Source organism: Rhineura floridana, chromosome 1, assembly GCF_030035675.1.
Source record: "Rhineura floridana isolate rRhiFlo1 chromosome 1, rRhiFlo1.hap2, whole genome shotgun sequence".
Classification (NCBI taxonomy): domain Eukaryota; kingdom Metazoa; phylum Chordata; class Lepidosauria; order Squamata; family Rhineuridae; genus Rhineura; species Rhineura floridana.
In genome coordinates this window covers 145,245,577-145,268,183 of record NC_084480.1, presented here as the reverse complement: position 1 = coordinate 145,268,183, position 22,607 = coordinate 145,245,577, and the positions used below count along the sequence as shown (strand labels likewise).

At 40.5% G+C, this 22,607-nt stretch overlaps 1 protein-coding gene across 1 annotated transcript in view; it reads right to left on the bottom strand.

Moving 5' to 3' along the window:
- The window catches only part of PDE6B (phosphodiesterase 6B), a 40,402-nt gene extending 19,760 nt beyond the window's left edge, over positions 1-20,642 (bottom strand). The window contains exons 1-10 of the mRNA XM_061622710.1: positions 20,172-20,642; positions 17,792-17,944; positions 17,596-17,685; positions 7,691-7,831; positions 4,165-4,239; positions 4,018-4,082; positions 3,068-3,134; positions 2,648-2,695; positions 2,245-2,394; positions 952-1,095 (exon numbers count right to left, since the gene is read on the bottom strand). Coding sequence (XP_061478694.1) covers positions 952-1,095; positions 2,245-2,394; positions 2,648-2,695; positions 3,068-3,134; positions 4,018-4,082; positions 4,165-4,239; positions 7,691-7,831; positions 17,596-17,685; positions 17,792-17,944; positions 20,172-20,642 — 1,404 coding nt within the window. The remainder of the gene's footprint in view (positions 1-951; positions 1,096-2,244; positions 2,395-2,647; positions 2,696-3,067; positions 3,135-4,017; positions 4,083-4,164; positions 4,240-7,690; positions 7,832-17,595; positions 17,686-17,791; positions 17,945-20,171) is intronic.
- Positions 20,643-22,607: the final 1,965 nt, after the last annotated feature.

Here is a 22,607-nt window from a genome sequence, read left to right as displayed (position 1 = left end):
CCCCTTGCCTTCAGGCAACTATTCTGCTGGTGAAGCTTGCCCACGGGCCAGTATACCTGCCCAGACATCTTTGGAAGGTTTTGAAACATTTTAAAGGTGTTTATTGCTGTTTAAAGGGCGAGGAAGGGTGGGATATAAATCAAATAATAAATAAATAAAATTTTCATCTCTTTAAAAAGCAATTAAAATACACACCCAAATTATTGCAAAGGTACACTGTCTTCCACTACACGGCTTCCTCCTCCCCACCTGGGAAGTATGTTCATTCCTTCACTCTGCAGCACTGAAGCAAACCTCTCTTCAAGGGATAAATTAGACAATATTGAAAAGCAGCCTGAAAAAGCTGCATATTCTGAGTGGAGGAATGACAGGGAAGGAGTGCTTAAACCTCTTCTCCACCAACCATTTCCCCAAAATTGCTCACCCAAGATGGTTTTCCAATTGTTCAGGTAAATATGCATCTAGAACCCCAGGGTGGTGTGGTTAGAGGGGGTAATGCAGCTTGTGGGTGATTTGTGTTAGGAAGACAGCCAGCAGGAAGGGGTTGACCTTTCCTCCTCCCTCTCCTCTGCTCAAAACTGCAGCCTTCTGATGCTGCCTTCTAGTAAAAAATAAAATAATGGCCTTTACTGCATGTATCTGTGTGCTATTTGGATATTTGGCATGTACTTGTTGCAAGATCAGGGCTCATGGATTTGTGAGTTTTTCTTTAAAATTTCCAATTTCTGTGACATGATGAAAGCAACCTTTTGTACAAGCTTATAGAGACTGTTTTCCTCAAAAGATGTGTAAAGTGAAAAACTGAGGGCTCAAGAATACTAACTTAAAGTGATTGGCATGAGTAGAAATGGGAGAGACTCTGGATATGAATGTTTAAAATGTTAACAAGAGGTTTAGGAGTCTCTGTGTGTGAGTGAGTTAGTGAAGAAACAAAGGCTTTAAGAACCATACCAAGATTGCTTGAATTTCATTCTTGTCGCATTGCACATGGTAGAGCACTGTCTCCTGTGCAATATCCTTTCGATTCTCCAGTTTATTCATCTTATCGTAGGTATCAGTATTGAGCACAGACCAGCCAAGAAACTGTGTCAATGACTCAGGAAATAAAACAGAAATCGCTATTATAGCTGAACAGGAGGTGACCCTTCTACCCTTCCCAAATCTCAGTTATTAATTTTAAAGAACAGTACTGATGATAATATGATTGTGCTTGTTTATTAACTATTATTAGGATTTTTCTCCTGCCTTTCTGCTTCATAGTGAAACTGTCAAGATGGCTAACTTCACAGATTAAAAACAGAATAACAATATGTTATATTTTATAACATTTATATCAAGTGCATATTTTGTGTCCTATGCTGAAATTTACAATCTATAAAATATCCAATAAATTAAAAAAACAGTATAACAATATCATAATTTAAAAAACAAAAATACTGTAAAAACTTTTAGCAGCAAACGAGAAACATCTGCTACAAAGCAATTCTGGAGGGGATAATATCTACAGAGAGGGGGGCAGGCATACAATCTAAAGAGACAGGTTTTTAAAGCAGCTTTTGCCAACCCACTGCCCACCAAATGTTGTTGGGTTACAACTCCCATCAACTCCAGTCAGCATGGCTATACTGACAGGACTGATGGGAGTTGTCCAACAACACCTGAAGGGCACCAGGTTGGCAAAGGCTACTTTAAAGATGGTTTGAAAAATATGATGGAGAAACAGCTATGAAAAATGCACATAAATCCTGGGCTTGGAACAATGATTAGTTGAATGTGATCAAAGAGAACAAGGAGACAGACAAAGCAAAAGAAGATACTCTAACTGGGGAGAATGAAAGGCTGAAGATAAAGACAAGTAGAAAGTTCAGCTAAAGACAATAGGAAGCCAGCTCAAGAATTATCTAAAGGAGTGAGTGACACTGTCAACACATGGATTAAATGGGTTTGTAGCAGAGTCGGGCACTGATGGAAGTGCATGAAAAGAAGAAATGGAAGACCAGCCATTTAAGAAATGCAGGCTAACCCCATTTGTTAGATAATCTCAGGTGGTCATTTCTTTGCACATTGCATAGTGGAGGAACCCAAGGCTAGTGCAGGAGTTGGACTCTGCTGAATTGGCTGGGTTACTTTTAGCACAACTGGTGAACATAATATTGGTATATTGCAGAATTGGATGATCATTTAGTAATCAACTGTCTTTTAGAAACACCTGTTTTCAACTACAGCTCCATTAAAGGGGCCTACCTCCATTAGAGTTTCATCCTGTTCATCAAAGGGCTTCCCATCTTTTCTGTTGTAAAATGTAGCAACACCAACAATTTCTTCCTTTTTGTTGGCTATTGGCATGGAGAGAACATTTTTGATGATCCAGCCTGATTCATCAACAGGACCTTCCTTAAAACAGCAGTATGTGGATAGGTATGAAATATATGACACTATAAATTACATGTTGACTCAATAGAAATCATTATACTGTTATTTAGACAATGTAAAAGAGGAAGCTGTATGGATAGTACTGTATTTAAACTACAACTATTGGAGCATATTTCCACATTACAAACTTAGATGGATTTAATGGCCATTTCCTCTTCCCAGGGATGCTAATATGGGACACTCAAGAATACCTGTAATCATGCTCTTACGATACCTGAAATGTAAACATTTCATCCGAAGATGCATTCATAATGTTGCAAATCTAGAAAATGGCAGAAATGTTTAGTTTACATAATCATGTGTACATTTAATGTTTTCTTAACTGAATCTAAAGCAGAATTATTTAAACAATCTATGGCTGTGTTCCAAAGACCTGCTTTGGATACCCAAAAACTTGCACACATTTGAAAATGTTGATCTCTGAACAGCAGACAACCCCCATGTCATATCAAAAACTGCGCTTGTAACTTCCCTCATTTTCAAAGGTGGCTTGCCATGTGGCATGGGGAAGGTGCCATTTGAGAAAACAAGTCCAAAGCTGCCTGGGTCACTTGGAAATCATTCCATGGTTCTTTAGCTCCTGGCCATAGTTGTCTTGATGAGCTATGGAAACACTGCTAATCTAAATACTTACAAAACCAGTTTCCACTACATATGTTGGGAGCCCACTAACCAGTGCCCAGTGATCTGTCTTAGGATTTCTAAATGGAAAGGAAAATATATGAAAACATTGATCAAATTAGGGTTGGCTACAATTGGAACATGCTTAAGTTACTTATGAAATTCATAAACAACAAGTGTAATTTCAATGCCTGGTGCTGATGGCTGGGGCCTCCTTGACAGAGAGAAGCACCACTGCATGGAAAGCGGGGGTCACTATAGCACAGGCTCTAGCTTCACTCAGGTAGCTGGAAAACTACTGCCAGAGGGGAAAGCCCCAAAACAGGAATGTCAGGGCAGGTCACTGGCAGATCCCCCAAAGGACCCAATCCTAAGGCTCCTTAGATATACCAGCTCCTTACAAGAAACCAACCAACCACCCACTTCCAATTTAGCCTGTGTGAGTCAGGAGGGCCTGGGATTTGGCAATAGATCCACCAGATCCCCCACTCCACCCTACCCCACTTAGAATTGCTCTGTTGCAGAGCTTGGAAAAGTTACTTTTTTGAACTACAACTCCTATCAGCCCCAGCCAGCATGTGCTGGCTGGGGCTGATGGGAGTTGTAGTTCAAAAAAGTAACTTTTCCAAGCTCTGCTCTGTTGCTTGTTTACTGTGTTTTGTTTACTTTTTCAAAGGTCTGATCTTTGTAAGCCACTCTGTAAGCATTTCTGAGCTAATGACCAGTGCAAAAAAAAAGTGTTTTAAATAAATAAATAAATGCACACATACATATTATTAATTTATTCAATGAGTGGAGCAGCTTGCTAAAGAAGCATGGTACTGGTTACACGTTCATCATTTCAATCAAAATGTAGTCTTACAAATATATTTTGGGAATATGATGGCCAGGTAAAAAAGAGGGCAGGGCTCCTGCACCTTTAATAATTTTGTACTGCACATGAGATTATTTCTCTTTACTTACGGGATAACTTTAATTTCTTCCTTTCCATGTAAGATATAATCAATGACTTTATAAAAAGCAATCTCCTATAAACAGAACAGAAATGGGAGTTCGTAACAAGAGGCCAAATGGGGGAAGGGGATATTTCTTGTTTATTTCATGACCTACTCTGCCATCTGGAGTCCGAGGTCCCGAATATGGTGGAACTTCACCCATTAGAACTGGCCATAAATCAAAGAATTCCTGGAAAAGGAGACAACCATTATAACAGAATATCAGTTTGGGTCAAATGAAGATAGAAAACAAAAAAGTGAATGCTGAATACTTCCCATGGTTTGAATATGTCCAGGTGTGAGATTATTATAAGAGAATAAATAAAAAAGGATATATATTTAATGTAAATTTCAAAAACATATATCCTTCAAAAGAAAAGAGACATTTAATGTCAACATGATATAGGATTATGCTTACTTTTGACTGTGAAGAAGAACAGGTAAAATTATATAGGATAAGTTAGGGACAAGACCTAGAGGTGTCAATACTCAGTCAGAATAAACAGTTTTGAGCTTGGTACTGATCTGAATCAGTATTATGAGACAGCTATATAAGTGGTAGATTATACCACTACCCATAGTAGTTATCCACTAGCTTTCCAATAGTACATAAGGCAAAGGCATTGCTCTCTTTTTAGGAAGACCACACTATGCTGGTGCTCCATGGTTTGAGGCCATATTGTTCCCTGTGGATGCACAAATGGGTATCTTTTCTGATAAATGTATATACCGCAGAGAGAGGGGGTGAGCTTAGAATTGACTTTCTCCTTGATGTTAATGAATTCAAGTGTGGAGATATATGAATAATTACCAGGTGGTCACGTGCTGAATTGTTCTTGGTAATCGTCATGCAAAGAGGAGAGGGGAATTTTTATTTCTATCAGAAACAAATGTGTAGCAAAATGATAATCTGCACACAAACTTACACATACCTCTTTGGCTTAGTTCTGAGGTAAGAAATTTGTTCCTGGGCTGTACCACTTCATGTTGCAAGCAGAGGCTCACATCACTGAATGCTGAATGCTATTCCATATAAAAATGTTCTCAGCAATAGAAAACCAACATTTTGGGAAGAAGACTAGACTAGAACCTTTCTCCCTAACATCTAATTTCCTGTGGGGAAGAACCTTCCCCCGCCCTTTTTTTAAATGGAAACATTTTGTGCCTGAGGGCAATATTATGAAGTAAGAGGAAAGAACTCAAGGAAGATCACAAATCACTTTTTGTGAGTAGGAGATGTTCCAGAATTGGAAATTCCTGCTCATGGAAGCTGATCCACCATTTTCTGTCTCTGTCCACCCTACCATACACTTTACATTTCTAATGTCACTAGGCCTCTTATAACTGGTGCTGGTGCCAATTGGAGCTTTCCTTCCATTGTGAATAGCAGGTGGGAGGGATTCTGATTGAGACTATGTAGGAAGCAAAGAGTTAATGCCCACTTCCCACCATGCTATGATCCTAATCTGGCTGGCTCGCACCCCGCTGCACTGGCTATTGATTGATCAACTATGTGACCCGCTTTGGCTCTCTTTAATGTGTGCTTCTTTAATTATTAGACAAGTGTGCAAACTTTTGTGTGTGTCTGTCCTGCACAAAGTGTGACGGCCAGCACTGTTGGGGCAGTGAATCCTTTGTTAGTCTTAGAGCACCAGCAGATGCCCAACCTCATTACCCTCTGGCTCAGGTAATGTATGAACCAACTGCTTTACTAACAGTGTTATAATTCTAAACCAATTTATGTCTCTTTACTAGTGAAATATGCCAAGAATTGAAACGATGGGTGATATCCAATTTTAGACACTTTCAGAGAGTAGAGTACACTATTCTCAAAGTACATCCAAGTTACTTATGTTAAGGTTACGTTATCTATGAGTTTTTACATGCAACGTATATACTCTGCCATGGAACTATGGTCCTTCACCTACTATTGCTTGACTTTTCCTACAGAACTGTGCAGTTCAGTTTAGTTTAGTTTAGTTTATTTGCGGTCAAAGACCTGTCTTATTACAGGTATGTAACAGTAAAAATAGTAAAAGAAATTATAAAGCAAGAGACCATACATTTCAGTTCAGTATTTACATCCATAAAATACATTTGTTAAGTAAGTAAAAATTCCGATCTTAACAATTGCGCTGCATATATAAAATTCACAACCTTCATTGTAGTTTCTTTCTTAATTCCTGTAATTAAATAACCTAGCTTATTATCGGGGACTACCCGCGTAATACTTTCCATTTCAGCAGATAGAAATTTACAATGTACAGCTTCATATATAGGGCAGTCAAACATGACATGATAGAGTGTTTCGATACTACCTTCCCCGCAGGGGCAAACACGTTGTTCATAGGGTAAACCTTGATATCTCCCAATCAATAATGCGGAGTGGAGGGAATTAAATCTAGCCTTACTAAAGGCTAGACGTAATTTTGGAATCGTGAGAAAATCCAAATATGGAACATATTTGAATGGCTCTGGCTGTAATTTAAAGTGGATAGGAGAGCACATTTTTGTGGCCATAGTAATTGCAATTTGGGAGTCTGTGTCCTTTAAACGAGTTCGAATATCAGATTTAGCCGAGGTAGAAGTTTGTGTGGCTAAATACTCAGGGGAAAAACCCAACAAGGCAAGTTTGCTCCTAAATTTTTTATTCCAACTAGATGTAAAGGTATCGCTCCAAAAATATGATAAGAAACCCGGGGGCTGTTCATAAGCTAATCTAACCCAATAATTGGTAGCCATCATCCATGCTTGGCATTCAATAGAGGGTAGACCACATTTAAGTCTAAGGACCGCCGACGGGGCACATATCGGTAAACCCAAAATTTGGCATAAAAAAAGGGAAAGAACCGATTCAGCCATAGAATTGAATGTGTGAATCCATAAGGGAACCCCATAGAGTAGCTGTGGAATAATTTTTAGTTTAAAAACCTGAATAACTGCAGGCACATAACTCCCCCCTTTGTAAAAAAAATATCGAAGAACATTTTTAAGAGTGTTACGTGCCTTGAACTGTGCAGTTCAAATAACTTCTTCAGAATCTGACTTCTTGAAAAAGAAAAACCACAGGAAGCTACTTTATACCAAATCAAACCATTGGTCCAGGGGCGTCACTACCGGGGTGCGGAGGGTGCGGACCGCACCCGGGTGACACCCTGAGGGGGGTGACACCCAGAGCCGCCCCGCCCCACGCCGTTGGCCGGCACAGGAGCCGAGAAGTGCTCTGGGTCAGCGCAGCCAACTCCTCCTCGGAGGCGGGCGGGCAAGACCGACAGCAGGCGCCCGCTCGCTGGTGGTGAAGCCGGGACGGGCCTTCCACCACCAGCCTGGAGCACGTGGTGAGTGCGTGCGTGCGCATGTGCGTGCGCATGCAAGACCAGCCACCCCCGTCCATGCACCTGGGAGAGCACGCGCCGGAGGTCCGCACCCCCCCGCACTCCCGCTAGTGACACCGCTGCATTGGTCCATCTAGCTTAGTATTGTACATTGACTGACAGTGGCTCCAGGGTTTCAGGCAACTGTCTTTCCCAGCTCTGTTTGGAGATGCCAAGGCCTGAAGCAGGATCCTTTTGCATGCAAAGTATGTGCTGTTCCACTGTTTCTTGGCAGCAGCAGCTGAAAATCTTAGGAACGTAGCTCACCTTTTCTTTGTCCATATCCAGAAGGCCTACAGAATATCTGTCACAATTCAAATATGCTCTCACTGTGTAAAATGATTTGTGGAATTGCCTCTCAAGGTCAGTCAGTTCCTCAAATACCTTATTGGCTGACCACAGCAAAACCTGCAGAACAGCAAATTAAAATGTAAGTTGATTGGACAATATAGCGCAAACAGGAACCCGATTTCCGATTTCAATCTGTCTATGTGTATAGGGGACAAACTTGCCGTTTCATTTAAGAAACATTGGCCCTCAGCCTTGGGGCAAGGCAAGCAGAACTAGGAGGAAAAACAAGCTAAGTAAGGGGTAGAGACAGTACAGGATTTAGTATGCTAGCTCTGGAACTTGGAAAAGTCCAGTGGGTATGCCATGGAGCAAAGGCAGAATACAGCAGGACATGAATGGACAAATAGAAAGTAAGGGGTTAAAACAAGGATGGGAAACCTTTGGGTCAGGGGCTGAATATGGCCCTCTAAGCTTCTCTATCTGGCCCTCTGAATTCACCCCAGGACACACCCCTTCTCCCAAGGCAACACATCTCATATCCTGAGTGTTTTTGCCTGACTGGAATATGTCCTTGAACTGTTTCCTGACTCCTAAGTGAGCAGAGCACAGGGAGCTGTGTCAGCTGGTCCAGAGGATATACAAGCAAGCCAGCTCTCAGAGAGCAGGTGAACAGAGTGTGAACAGGGAAAGCTAACAGGATTTGGGCAGAGGAGTTCGGCAGAGGAGGTCAAAGGGAAGGTCCCTTTTTTTTTTCTTGTACAGTGCACTACATACCAGTGGGACTCTCCTATTTACCCTGCAGGAGGACAGGACACAGCACAAGTCATTCCAATACAAGTAAAAAAGAAACAAAAGGCAGTAGAGACTATGGACGGGAAGGACACTGCAGTAGTGGTGACCTGCAAGGTGTGTGCAATGTGGGTTTTTTTGCCTGAGAACAACATGGTGTGCATGTGCAACAAGCGCAAGCTGATGGTGCTTTTGGAAGAAAAAGTGAGGGGCCTGAAACGGCGGGTGGCCAACTGAAGAGTATAAGGGAAGATGAGAACACTGGAACAGCAAAGAGAAGTACAGGAGGTGGAAGAACAACAGCAAGTTGAAGCAGAAGAGGGGACTGTTGGGCTCATCTACACAGTGGTTTACTGTATGTTTGGTGCTATTCACATCTCCTTTAAATTTGCATGGTTCACATGATGTTACCGGCAAACAGAAGCTATCACACAGTTTCCCCCCTGTAAATCTGTACTAACCCAGTCCCCTGATAATATGAAAAGGGAAGGGAAAAAGTGTTCATTCCCTATCACTAGTGCTTGCAGACACTTTGCTCCAATGCTTTAAGGTGGGTGTGTCAATCGTTCCCTTCTCCAAGCCCACTCCCTCCTCCTCCCTTCATTCATTTTATTTCCTGTAGGCTGAAAAGCAACTTCTGGCTGCTCTCCCCCATTTTGCTAGACTTTTTTATGTAGCTGCAAATGGTGCCTTATTTTTTCTTTTCCCCCTAACTTGCATGCAAAAGCATAACACTGCTCAAGCAAACATTTGTATTTCAGCTGTATTGTACCAGTGAAAACACAAATAATCACACGTCCAGGTTATTGTTTTTTTAATGAAACTTACTGGTAGAACAAACTGAGCATGCTCGGTTGCCAAGTAACCAGAAGGAGTAGAAATGTTAAATGAGAGGGCATGGTCATTAGGAAACTGTGTGATTGATCCTTCCCCTCAGTGTCAATAGAAAACACAATGTTTGCAGCTGGCATTGAGCCCTTACTGTGGACAATGCAAATACTGTTGGTGAGCGCCTTCCCTGCTCAGATGGTGGATGTTCACCCTGTTTTGGATGGGTTTACACTCCCCCTGAAAGAACAGGTACGTAGTTTGGGGGTTCTTTTCGACTCTTCCTTGTCTCTCGAGGCCCAAGTGGCCTCGGTGGCACGGAATGCATTTTACCGTCTTCGTCTGGTAGCCCAACTACGCCCCTATCTGGACAGGGACGACCTTGCCTCCGTTGTTCATGCTCTGGTAACTTCAAGATTAGATTACTGTAATGCGCTCTACGTAGGGCTGCCCTTGAAGACAGTTCGGAAGCTTCAGCTGGTGCAGAACGCGGCTGCCAGACTATTGACGAGGACCAGTCGGTCTTCACATATAACACCTATTCTGGCGCGTCTGCACTGGCTTCCTATTTGCTTCCGGGCGAGATTCAAGGTGCTGGTTTTGACCTATAAAGCCTTACACGGCGTGGGACCTCAATACCTTGTGGAACGCCTCTCTCGCTACGAACCTATCCGTTCACTTCGTTCAGAATCTAAGGCCCTCCTCCGGGTACCAACCCATCGGGAAGCCCGGAGGGTGGTCACCAGATCTAGGGCCTTTTCTGTGGTGGCCCCTGAGTTGTGGAACAGCCTCCCCGAAGAGGTACGCCTTGCGCCTACACTCCTATCTTTTCGGCGCCAGGTAAAGACCTTTTTATGCTCCCAGGCATTTTAATCTTTTAATTTTTTAAACCTTTTTAATCTTTTAATCTGTATTTTCTTTAATTTGTGCTGTATTTCATTTTTGTCATTTTTTTGTTGTTTGTTTGTATATGTTTTTGTGGTCTTTTATTATGATATATTGTATTTTACTTTGTTTGTTCACCGCCCTGAGAGCTACTTTTGCTAAGGGCGGTATATAAATCTAAATAATAAATAAATAGAAAACTAAGGCAAAAACAGCATCTTTAGTTTGAAGTTATGCTCCCATGTGGATAAGCCCTGTTGTGGAGAGCAACAACAAAGTGGAGGAAACTCTGGGGAAAGGGTGACAGAGTAGAAGAGCTAGAAGACACCCTTAACTGGTGGAACTATGGAACCACTTCCAGGCACTTGAGAATGAGACTAGAGGACAGTCTGCAAGGGAAGAATTACATGAGACCTCACATGACAGCAAGTGAGAGGCTGAATCTCAGTCAAGCAGAGGCAATGAAACCATGCCCCACCGCAAGAAGAGAAGAGCAGTAGAAATGGGAGACTTCCTACTGCATGGGATTGAAACCCAAGTATGCTGAGAACATTCATGGACTCACCAGGTATGCTATCTCCCTGGAGGATGGATTAGAGATGTGACAGAAGGATTGCCATCACTCATAAAGCCCACTGACTGATATCCCTTCCTTCTCATCCATGTGGGAACGAATGATACTGCCAAGTGGAGCTAGAAGAAATCATGTCAGACTTTGAAGCTCTGGGAAAGGAAACTCAAGGACTTTGGGGTCCAGATAGTTTTCTCATCCATCCTTTCAGTTCTTAGAAGAGGAGTAAAAAGGAAAAGGGAAATACTCTGGGGTGAATGATTGGCTACGAAGGTGGTGCTGACGTGAAAGATTTGGATTCTGGGACCATGGGCTATGCTTCCTGGAAGATAGACTGCTGGCAAGTGATGGGTTGCACCTCACAAGGAGGAAGAATGTGTTTGGCCACAGCATGGAGAACTTCATCAGGAGAGCTTTAAACTGAATCCTAGGGGGAAGAGAGAAGTAAACTTGGCAGTAATGTCTAACAAAGGCTTGTGCACAGGAAGAAAAACTGAGGGAATGGCTCTAATGAGGCCCTGTAACAGTCTTCATAAAAATGTAGGAAGGAAACCAGGCCATAAATGGTCTTTGATGGTTTTCAGTGTCTGTATACTACTGCCCAGAGTATGGGAAACAAACAGGACGAACGAACTCTTAATACAGGAGAGTAAATACGACTTGTTAGGTATAACTGAAACTTGGTGGGATGACTTCCATGACTGGAATACAGCAATTGAAGGCTATAACTTGTTCAAAAGAACAGAGGAATAGAAAGGGAGGTGGAGTCGCACTATATGTTAAAAATGTATATCCTTGCACAGAAATATAGGAGGATGAACTTTACAGCTCCACTGAGAGTATATAGATTAAAATAAATGGGGCAAGGAATAAAAGGTACATGGTGGTTGGAGTCTACTACTGACCACCCAATTAAGGAGGAGATGACAATGAAACTTTTGCAAAGCAAATTTCCAATGTTTCAAGGAGACATGATGTAGTAGTAATGGGGGACTTCAATTACCCCAATATCTGTTGGGAGACAAATTCTGCCAAACACGGCCCCTCCAAGAAATGCCTGACTTGTGTTGGAGATAACTTTCTCCTGCAGAAAGTGGAGGAAGCAACTAGAGGATCAGTTGACTTGATTCCTTGACTTGATTCTAATCAATAGAGATGACTTGGTAGATGAAGTGGCAGTTACGGGAACTCTGGGGAAAAGTGAACATGTTATACTTGATTCATGATTGTAAAGGAAGCAAAAGCTGAGAGTAGTCTAGCCATACAGGACCGACTTTAATAAACTCAGAACAATGACAAGTAAGGTTCCATGGCAAGCGACCCTAATGAGAAAAGGAGTCCAAGATGGGTGGGAGTTTCTAAAAGAGAAAATTCTAAAGGCACAATGGCAAACAATTCCGTCAAGGCAAAAAGGGGGAAGACAGCAGAAGAAGCCAATGCGGCTTCACAGAAAGCTTAGAGATCTGAAAACAAAAAATGACACATACGGGAAGTGGAAGGAAGGCCAGGCCACAAAGGAAGAGTACAGACAGGTAGCACGGAATTGCAGGGATGGCATCAAGAAGGCTAAAACTGAGAATGAGCTGAGATTAACGGGAGATGCCAAAAGCAACAACAAAATCTTTCTTCAGGTACATCCATAGTAAAAGACAGAAAAAAGAAAGGGTGGTACAGCTACTCAATGAGGATGGCAAAATGATAACAGATGACAAAAAAAAGGCAGAAGTGCTCAATTCCTACTTTGGATCAGTCTTCTGCCAAAAGAGGGTCTGTGACCCTCCTGGGAAACGTGAAGTTGAAGGGGAAAGATTGCAACTTGAAACTGATAGACAAATGGTCAAGGAATACCTAATCACTTTGAATGAATTCAAACTCATGCAGGGCCTGACGAACTGAATCCTAGAGTATTGAAGGAACTGACTGAAGAATTCTCGGAACCACTGTGTATTGTCTTTGCAAAATCGTGGAGGATGGATGAAGTGCCAGGTGACTTGAGGAGGGCTAATGTTGTCCCTATCTTCAAAAAGAGCAAAAAGGAGGAACCTGGGAACTACAGGCCAGTCAGCCTAACATCGATCCCTGGGAAAATTCTGGAGCAGATTATAAAGCGGTCAGTCTGTAAGTATCTTGAAAACAATGCAGTGATTACTAGAAGCCAACAAGGATTTATCAAGAACAAATCCTGCCAGACTAATCTCATGTTTTGATCGGGTAGCCTCCATCATAGACTGTGGGAATGCTGTGGACATAATATATATCTTGGCTTCAGCAAAGCTTTTGACAAAGTGTTCCATGATATTCTGATTAGCAAGCTAGCTAAATGTGGACTGAATGGAACAACTATCAGGTGGATCCACAGTTGGCTACAGAATCATACTCAAAGAGTGCTTATCAATGGTTCCTTCTCAAACTGCAGGGAGGTAACAAGCAGGGTACCGCAGGGCTCGGTCCTGGGCCTAGTGCTCTTCAACATTTATGTTAATGACTTGGATGAGGAGGTGCAGGGAATGCTTATCGAATTTGCAGATGATACAAAATTGGTAAGGATTGCTGTAAGACAAGCAAACTTCAAAGGGATCTTGATAGGCTGGAGCATTGGGCTGAAAACAACAGAATGAAATGTAACAGGGATAAATGCAAAGTTCTACACTTAGGAAAAAGAAACCAAATGCACAGTTATAAGACGGGAGATACATGGCTCAGCAATAATACATGTGAGAAGGATCTTGGGATTGTTGTTGAACACAAGCTGAATATGGTGAACAGTGTGATGTGGCTGCAAAAAAGGCAAATGCTATTTTAGGTTGCATTAACAGAAGTATAGTTTCCAAATCACGTGAAGTATTGGTTCCCCTCTATTCAGCTCTGGTTAGGCCTCATCTTGAGTACTGCATCCAGTTCTGGACACCACACTTTAAGAAGGATGCGGACAGGACTTCCGGGAAGGGTGACTTCGCTTGTGCCTGCTTTTGAGATGGGCTCCCGCCTCAAAAGAAGCTTATTCAGATATAAATCAGTCAGAACATTTTTTTTTTGACTGATGAAATTTCTCCCGGGCAGGGAGAAACGTAGAGATCAACCTCAAAAGCCTGTTTTTGTTGGGAGGACTGGATTTCATTAATTTATGAGAAAAGGTCCAGCCAGCAATGCCGGACAGACTTCCGAACAAGCTCTGATTAATGCGATACGTTTATCTTTTCTTCAAAGAGAAAACGGACTAACAGGCAAGCACCCTTCTTTCTATCTTTTTTTTACTTGGTTTAAATTGTTGCAGCAAAAAGAGATTTGTCAAATGAATCAGCTTTAAAGAACTTCTGGGTGAGCTATAACTCTTCTCTGTTATTCACGAAATTAACAGCTTATCTCTGTTTCTATTGCAAAAAGCTGTCCTGGAAGTGCATTCTAAAGATATAAACAGAAGAGGGATTTCTATTCCGAGGAGAAAAAAATAAAAAATATGAACTTTGGAACATTATATTGTCTGGGACTATTCTCTTTTTGGTCTATTTTATTTTGACGAATCTGCTTCTTCACAACGCCACTTTTTGATGCTGGGAACTAAATTTGTTTTGTATTCTTGAACATAGAGAGATAAGGCAGGCTGCTCTGTTTATACTGTGATGTCATCAAGCCTGGAATATTAACCCAATTGTTGCTGAAATAAGAAGTGGTTCTTCTTTATTTTTGTTTTGTTTTGTCTTTGTGGTTTTAAAAATGGCAATCAAGAAAGTGGCTGAGAATCTGGAAGTAATTATGTTTCAGAAAATAATGGATGAGATTGAGATAACGAAACAAACCCTGCGACAGGGCAGTAAGGAGCTGAAAATTGAACTGAGCAAAATGACGCAGGAGCTTAAAGAAATAGGGGATCCTGTGAGAGAGGAGAATGAGATCAGAGATGAGAAAAGAAAAAATAAAGGGAAGATACAAGCCCTGGAGATTGGAACAAATGTGGAATTGGAAAAAGATCTGGAGTTTATGGATATTAGAAATAAAATCTACTGTTTGGAATTTAACGTTATCTCTGAAGAAATTAATGAAGATATTAGAGATAAAGTTATCAATGGCTTGGATAATTTTCTGGACTGGAATGACGTGATGGAGCTTGATATAGAGAAAATCTATGGAATTAACTGCAGCCATGTGACAATGGAAAAACTCTCAAGAGATGAGCCAGTGCATTTTGTAAAAAAGAAGAACAGAGATATGACTTTACAACAATATTTCAGCAACTTATTCAGAATTGATGGCAAGAAAATATTTGGGATAGAGGAAATCCCCATCAGACTCTTATTATATGACTATGGCTATGACAGCAAGATTATTATGGAATACTGATAATGGAAGATTGGACACTGAAATTACTGGACTTAACAGGACTATTGAAGATGGAAGATGGAATTAATATGGATAATGGAATAATGGCTATTGAAATTATTGGACTTAACAGATTTGATGAGATGGATTAATCGATATGTTTATTTGGACTATGGTTATGACAATAAGATTATTATTATTATTAACGAGATGGATTAATCGACATGTTTATTTGGAGAAAAATTGATAGATATATTTCTTAAAGAATTGAAACCTCTCTTTGACTTTTTGTGGAAAGAATAAAGTAATGTCTATGAGATTTGATGATTAATTAAGATAACTACTGGAGGAAAGTGATTTTATAATATAATTTAAGAGACAGGATTGTTATATATTGTAGACCTATAACTGATCTGCGACAAATGGGAAGTCAACATTTTATTTTTTTGTTTAATCATTTTTGTTTTGTTTTGTTTTTTGTCTTTGAATGTTTTATGATTTTGTTTTGTTTGTTTTATGAAAATTTGAATAAAAATTATTGTAAAAAAAAAAAAAGAAGGATGCGGACAAACTGGAACAAACTCGAAGAAGGGCAAGGAGGATGATCGGGACTAGAAATAAAGCCCTCTGAGGAGAGACTGAAATAAATGGGCATGTTTAGCCTTGAGAAGAGGAGGGGAGATGATGGCACTCTTCAAGTACTTGAAAGGTTGCCACACAGAGGAGGGCCAGGATCTCTTCTTGATTGTCCCAGGGTGCAGGACATGGAATAATGGGCTGAACATCAGGAAAAACTTCCTAACTCTTAGAGCAGTATGACAGTGGAACCAATTACCTAGGGATGTGGTGGGCTCTCCAACACTGGAGCATTCAAAAGGCAGCTGGACAGGCACCTGTCGAGTATGGGCAGAGTATGGAAGACTCTGGAATTTAATTATCTTTTTTTTTCAGATTCTAGGACTGGTTTTCTGACAGAACTCAGTATTGCCAGTCGGACCACTAAAGTTCTGGCTGGTTGTTTTAGCTCTAGGAAATGACATTCAGGAAGATCTAAAGGGTTGCTCTTAAATGCATTCACAGACAAATTGCAAAACAGTGTATTTCAAGAACATTTGTTGTTGTGACTATTTTTTTTATTCCAACCTCCCAATAACTATAGCAATGTAATAGCAGCTCAAATAGTCACCCTAAAAAAAAAGTAAGGGGATTTATGCCTTTGATATAATAAGCCATGAGAGTGGCTGTATACTACAGCCAGCATGGATTTTTCACATTCTGCAATGTTAAATTGAAAATACCCCCATGCCATTCTGCTGCTTCCCATAAGCTCATTTCATTTCAAAACAAACCTTACAAAACCTATACTCCTGAACTCAGAAACTCTTGCTTAACAGACCTCTAGGTTTTCATGGCGATACACAAAACACTCAGAGATAATCGAGAGTTCAAAGTTCAGAACAAGGGTAAAATAATCCAGACTCTGTTGGAATTTTTTCTGTCAGTGGTCTCAGAATTTGTTGAAATTAATTTTAAAAATCAGCCATGTTCACAGAGTACCTGTAATCCTATCACTGACCTTGCCCCATATTCTGACCTTCATCTTCTGCAGTTTAAAAGTTTAAAAAATGTACGGCTGAGTTTTAATTAATTTAAGAAATTTTACATTGGACTCTATGATAATGCAGGCATGCTCAGTAAGAAACAACTGTCAGTGTTGTAAAAGCCAGACTCACTGCTATTTAGCTTGGCTAATCAGGTGACCACACCCATGCCAGACATTTAGTCCACTTTAAACAGTCATGGCTTCTCCCAAATAATTCTGGGAAGTATATTTTTTGAAGGGTGCTTTGAGTTGTTAGGAGACACCCTATTCCCCTGACACAGCTCCAGTGGACTGTGAAAGACCACCCCAAATTGTGTTTGCATTTTGACAAATTTGTAGGGCAGTACAATATCTCAGAGAGGATGTCAGGTATCCTGCTCTCCTGGTACATTCACTGTAGTTGCCCAATTTCCCTGCTTTTTAAAGTTTGATAGAAATATCTGTTAGCTATAGGTACATTCTTAAACTGCAAGAGGTTTTTGCCTATTAGTGAATTCATATGTACATAATCCCATTTAATTGCTTAGAACAATAGTCAACAATTGCAAAATTGTATTGTGGATATAGAGCGGGGCGGAGCGTGTCACTGGTGTCATCATGGGCACCAGCCAATGGGTGTCCACCATAGCTAGCTTATTCCTGGAGAAAACATGCCAAAAAAGTTTTACAGCTTGCCCCAAGACAAAAAAATGGATATGTGCTTTGTGAACAGAGGTGTTTTGAAACCATTTGTATCATTCTTAAAATGTTACATCTGTCTTTGCCCTAGTTTTAAAGGACTACTATTTTAAATATATGGTTATTTATCTAATGAAGGTCTAGCCCTGAGCAGGGGGGGGGGGAGAAAGAGAGAGAGAAATTTTGCTTCCAGAAATAGCTTTTCCTCACCTGACCTCTTCGAGTTTCACAGTTGTGAAGATAGCTCAGATGATAAATTTTCAAATTCAAAGAGGCAAAATTTACATATTTCAGGAACAGCTGGGAACATTAAGAAATCTTTGTTCAGTTCAACAATGTGAGGTGACACTGCAACACTTATAGGCCATGTTTATGGGCAGAGTGATCCTCCTGTCTCAGTACTTACACTTTCATCTGTGCTGCTGAAGAATGAACCTCCGACCTTATTCAGTGCCATGATCACAGCAACCACATCTTTGCCATTCATAATTGGGGTTGCGAGAATGTTCCTTGTAGTGTAGTCAGTGAGTTCATCAACAAAAGTACTAAAATGGCCACACTGTTGTTGTTGTTTAAGAAAAAAATAAAAAATTAAGCAAAATGTAACTTTGCACTAACCTGTCTAAGCTGTAGAGATGTCTCAGATAGGTTAGACTTTCTACACTTCACTCATCACAGAACATATAAATATGTAAATTATACAGAAATCATATCTGATTTTTAACTTAGTGCAATCATGCTGTCCTATTATGCAGGTTTTTTTCTCCTAAGGCCGACAGCTGTCTGATCAGTGACAGGATTAATTATTCAGGTCACACCCACCTGCTGGGTGAAGTGGAGGCTCAACAAAGTTTTGACAATACATTACAGACTGTAGACGAAAGAGAGTTGAATGGTAGTTGAAGCTGGTTGACAGGCTAGCATAAGTGTTCCTGGAGAGAGAGAGTGCTTGGGATTCTATGGTGCCTGGGATGATTTTGGGGACAGAACTGCCTTCCCGTGTACTTGTGTCTGTGAGCCCTTGTAAAGCCTGTTCTAACTATATACTTATAAATAAAGCCTTATAGACACCATTATTATTATTATTATTATTAATTGCATTTATATACCACCCCATGGCTGAAGCTCTGTGGGTGGTTTACAACAATTAAAAACGTTAAAAACAAATATACAAATTTTAAAAACATATTTTAAAAGCAATTTAAAAACACATGCTAAAATGCCTGGGAGAAGAGGATAGTCTTGACCTGGCGCCGAAAAGATAGCAGTGTTGGCGCCAGGCGCACCTCGTCAAAACTATCATTCCATAATTCAGGGGCCACCACTGAGAAGGCCCTCTCCCTTGTTGCCATCCTCCGAGCTTCCCTCGGAGTAGGCACCCAGAGGAGGCCCTTTGATGTTGAGGTAGTGTACGGGTGGGTTTGCATCACGAGAAGCTTTCCATCAGGTATTGCACTGCACTTTCTGCCAAAGGAAAATGACACAGTAAAGTCTGCCCAGAACATCCCACTGTCTGGAGAAAAGAGGAGCACAAAGGTACCATGGTCAGATGGTTTTAGTTATGTTGTGGAATAAACTATTTGGTTACCCTACTTACAGATCTGGGATGAACAAATGACCTAAATATTTAAAGATTACTTATCAGTGAAGTAATCCTAGATAGCATTTATGGCCTGTAGGGATTTTAGATTAATAATTCTGATTGCAGTATGCAGACTTGAAAGGACACAATCTGTATTTTAAAATTTGAAAGTGGCCGCAGGCAGGAAATGGAAAGATTGGTTTCTGATTATTGAATTAGGGTGGTATCTAGCTAAATCATTGTGCAAATGGAACAACTTCTGCTTGTTCAGTGGGCCTCCTTCTCCTCCTTCTCCTCCACCTATGTGCCCCCTGCCTCCCCAATCTGCTCTGAATTTCCCCCAACCCTCCAGACCAGATTTGGGGGTGGGGCAGGAGATGTGTGTGGGGATTGGGAGAAGCAGGAGGGGCAGTTCTTTTGTACGAGTAGAAGTGATTCCATTTATGCAATGACTAGCAACTTGTAGTCATAGAGACTTACCTGTTAATCCTTTGAATATTCTTGCTCAGTAGTTATTAAACTTTGCATTGAGAGACCTACTATCATTATCACTGCCACTATCCTAATTTATACTGCACCATACAATAATTGAAACGTCATGGACCTGAAAGTCCACAGTCTTACAACCAAATAGCCATAACATTTCACTGGGGAGGGGAACTGGGAGAGAAAGGGGTTTAATAATGTGCCATTCAAAAAGAGAAAACAGGACATGTTGGAAAGGGAGAGAAAAAATATAAACAAAAAAAGGAGCAAATTGTACTGATTTTGGAAGAGCATTCCAGGTACATGAAGCTGCAAGGTAAAAAAAGAGCATAGCTGATAGAGAGAGCCAATTGGACGTGTGGTTTGTAAAGAACTGATGAATGTGTGCAGACAACATAGACAGGGTTTTCTATGAAGTTACAATTACAGTTCCTTGCGTTGTTGAAGAGACAAGCTGCTTTTCCATTTAAATTATAAAATGTGAATCAAAAAGCGGATTGCTTCTTCATCTTGTGGTTGAAAGTTCAAACAAGCCTTCATCTCCTTATCACTTTCCTTTGTTATTTTCATTGATCCTTCAGTGACCACCAGAAAAGTGCACATCAGTCACCACCATTGATCCCTCAATCACAGTTCAAGAACCCACTGCCCTTTTCAAATATAGACAAGAGCACAATCTTATTCTTTGGGCTTTACCAGCAACAGAACAACAACTTACCTCATCAACATTTCGGATGTTTGTACTCTTCTTGGTCTGAGCAACGTGCCCCACGACACCAATGTCCAAAGGGAAAACAATTTCGCAGTCAGGGGTTACCAAGCATTCTTCCACTGTGCTCTCCTTATGAACATTGAACAGCCGGGTAGCAAGCTCTGGGGTGCCATTTCGCTGCCTGAACATGAAGAGGCTGCAGCGGTCAGCATGGATCAGAGCGCTGATTCTTCGTAGGGTCTTGAAGACTACCTTCTCCATATTGATACTTTCTTGCATGTCTTCAATCAACTCAAAAAGTGTTTCACTCTCCTCCTCCTGGCCCAGCCCTACAAAGCCTGTAAAATCTTCCAAGTGTTGATTGTTGCTTGCCATGGCACATGAGGTCTGGTTCCCCAATTTCCTATCAAAATACTGCCTAGCAAAATCTGGATTGGTGTCCAGGAATACTTCAACTTCATCTGCATTAAGGCTCATGTTAAGGTTCCTTTGATTCTCAATGTTATTTTTCCGCAAAAACGTGGTTTCCAAAGTATTGCCTCAGTGTGAAATACGGAGACGATGGTCTGTGAGGTAATTATCCAACAACAGCTAATGTTCAGGCTGAGTATGTGGGAGGGCAGATCTTCTCAAACAAACAGATTAGAAAACCTGTCCCAAAGCTGTAAATAATTCCTACTTACCTCCTCTTAAATGTAAACACAGCTATTATGATTTTATATTTAGAAGGAACAGTTTCCTGCAATACGCTCCCTGCATTCTATTACTCATTGACAAAGTAATGTTTTTTTGAGTGTGGTTGTGATATGTATATATAGCCCCTGGTAATGGTTCTTAAGAGTCAAATAAGCTCCCTGAAACTTAATTAAACACACTCTGCTTAGTTCTAATCCTTAGCTAACCAGGTGAATATCTTATTATTCCTGCTGTCAGAAGAGGCATGTATCAAACCTGACATAAAATGAGACAGATGTATTCCATAAACAGGTTAGTTCAGACTATCCACAAGAGGTAATATTGACTGGACATTGTACTTCCTCTAGCAGCTAAGCACATGCCATTACATGGAGGCGAAGTGGCTCACCTGAGATTGACATATCTGGGGACAATAAAAAGTCAAACTGTTATTTAGTTTATTATTGCATTTTCACCAACTTCTAGAGGGAACGCCATTTGGATTTGCTGTCTTAGCCACCGAGATGTCTTGAGTCATGTCTGGCCTAGATGTTTGATGCAGTTTGGATAAGCAACCAAATAACCTGGATGCATTTTTAAAATGTCAGATTACAACTTTATCAGGACTTCTTCAAACCCTTGCTTATGGCTTCAGAAAAAAATAAAGCACAAATCACAAAAGTCAAAAACCATATTTGTAAAACAACGCATCTTAACAGCTGATCAGGTATTTAAAATACAACAACACCTTCAGGATATGTCATGTTGGTAAAATTTTCAATACATTTTAGAATTGAGTGACAGAAGGAAATGGTATGCATTATGCTTTATACTCTATATACAAAATCATTTTGCTTAATAATGTTAGAAATGTTTATTGGATGAGTTTGTAATTTAATTTTAAATTATTTTTATGCAGAACCATTAAATTAATATACAGCCCATATATTAGCCCATATATCTCAGAACATAACATACAAAAGTAAGTGATTTTATGGCATCTGCTGTATCAGTTGCATAACATTTCTTACTCTGAGGCATTCACCATTAGCAGCTGTTCGCTATTATATATTTTTGCCCCTTGTAGTGTATATCCATCTCCAAGGCCACTGAAGAAGACTTTGTGTCGAAACGCATATGGCTTTGTTACACATTTTGCATTTCATGGGCATTGAGTTATGTATATTGGCCATTGTTAAAAGTTTCCCTTTATGTTTATATTGACATTGTTTTGACCATATTACTGTATATATTTTGTTCTTCATTATGTATGGGCATTGAGTTGTTTAAAAATATTTTTTGGCCATTTCTGTACTATTATACGAGAACACCTATAAGGATTTTATATTGTTTGTTTATACATATATTAAATTTTTGATATTATTTTATAACCTTGCAGTTCATGCTTGTACCTTAACTTTTTTTTGAAGCACTGTATTTACGTTAAGGTAGATTTTAACTTCACAGTTCCCAGCTGAGACAACACCTTCCAAAGCTCAGCCAGTAGGACTACTGGGAGCTGCCTAGGGTTCTGACCTGGTCAGGAGCTCTGCTTCTTTGCCTGACCAGAATTAACCTGCTGGACCAGTTTCTTGCTTCCACTTCCCTTGCGAGTGCCAGACCCTAGTACTACCAGATAGTGTCTGTTGGTCTTTCTGACCCTTACTTCATGCTTAAACATTTGTTGCAGCTGAGGGGGAAAAACCTCCTGGAGATTCAGATGCTTATTTTATATTGTGCTTTGACTGGAAAATGTTATATTTAACT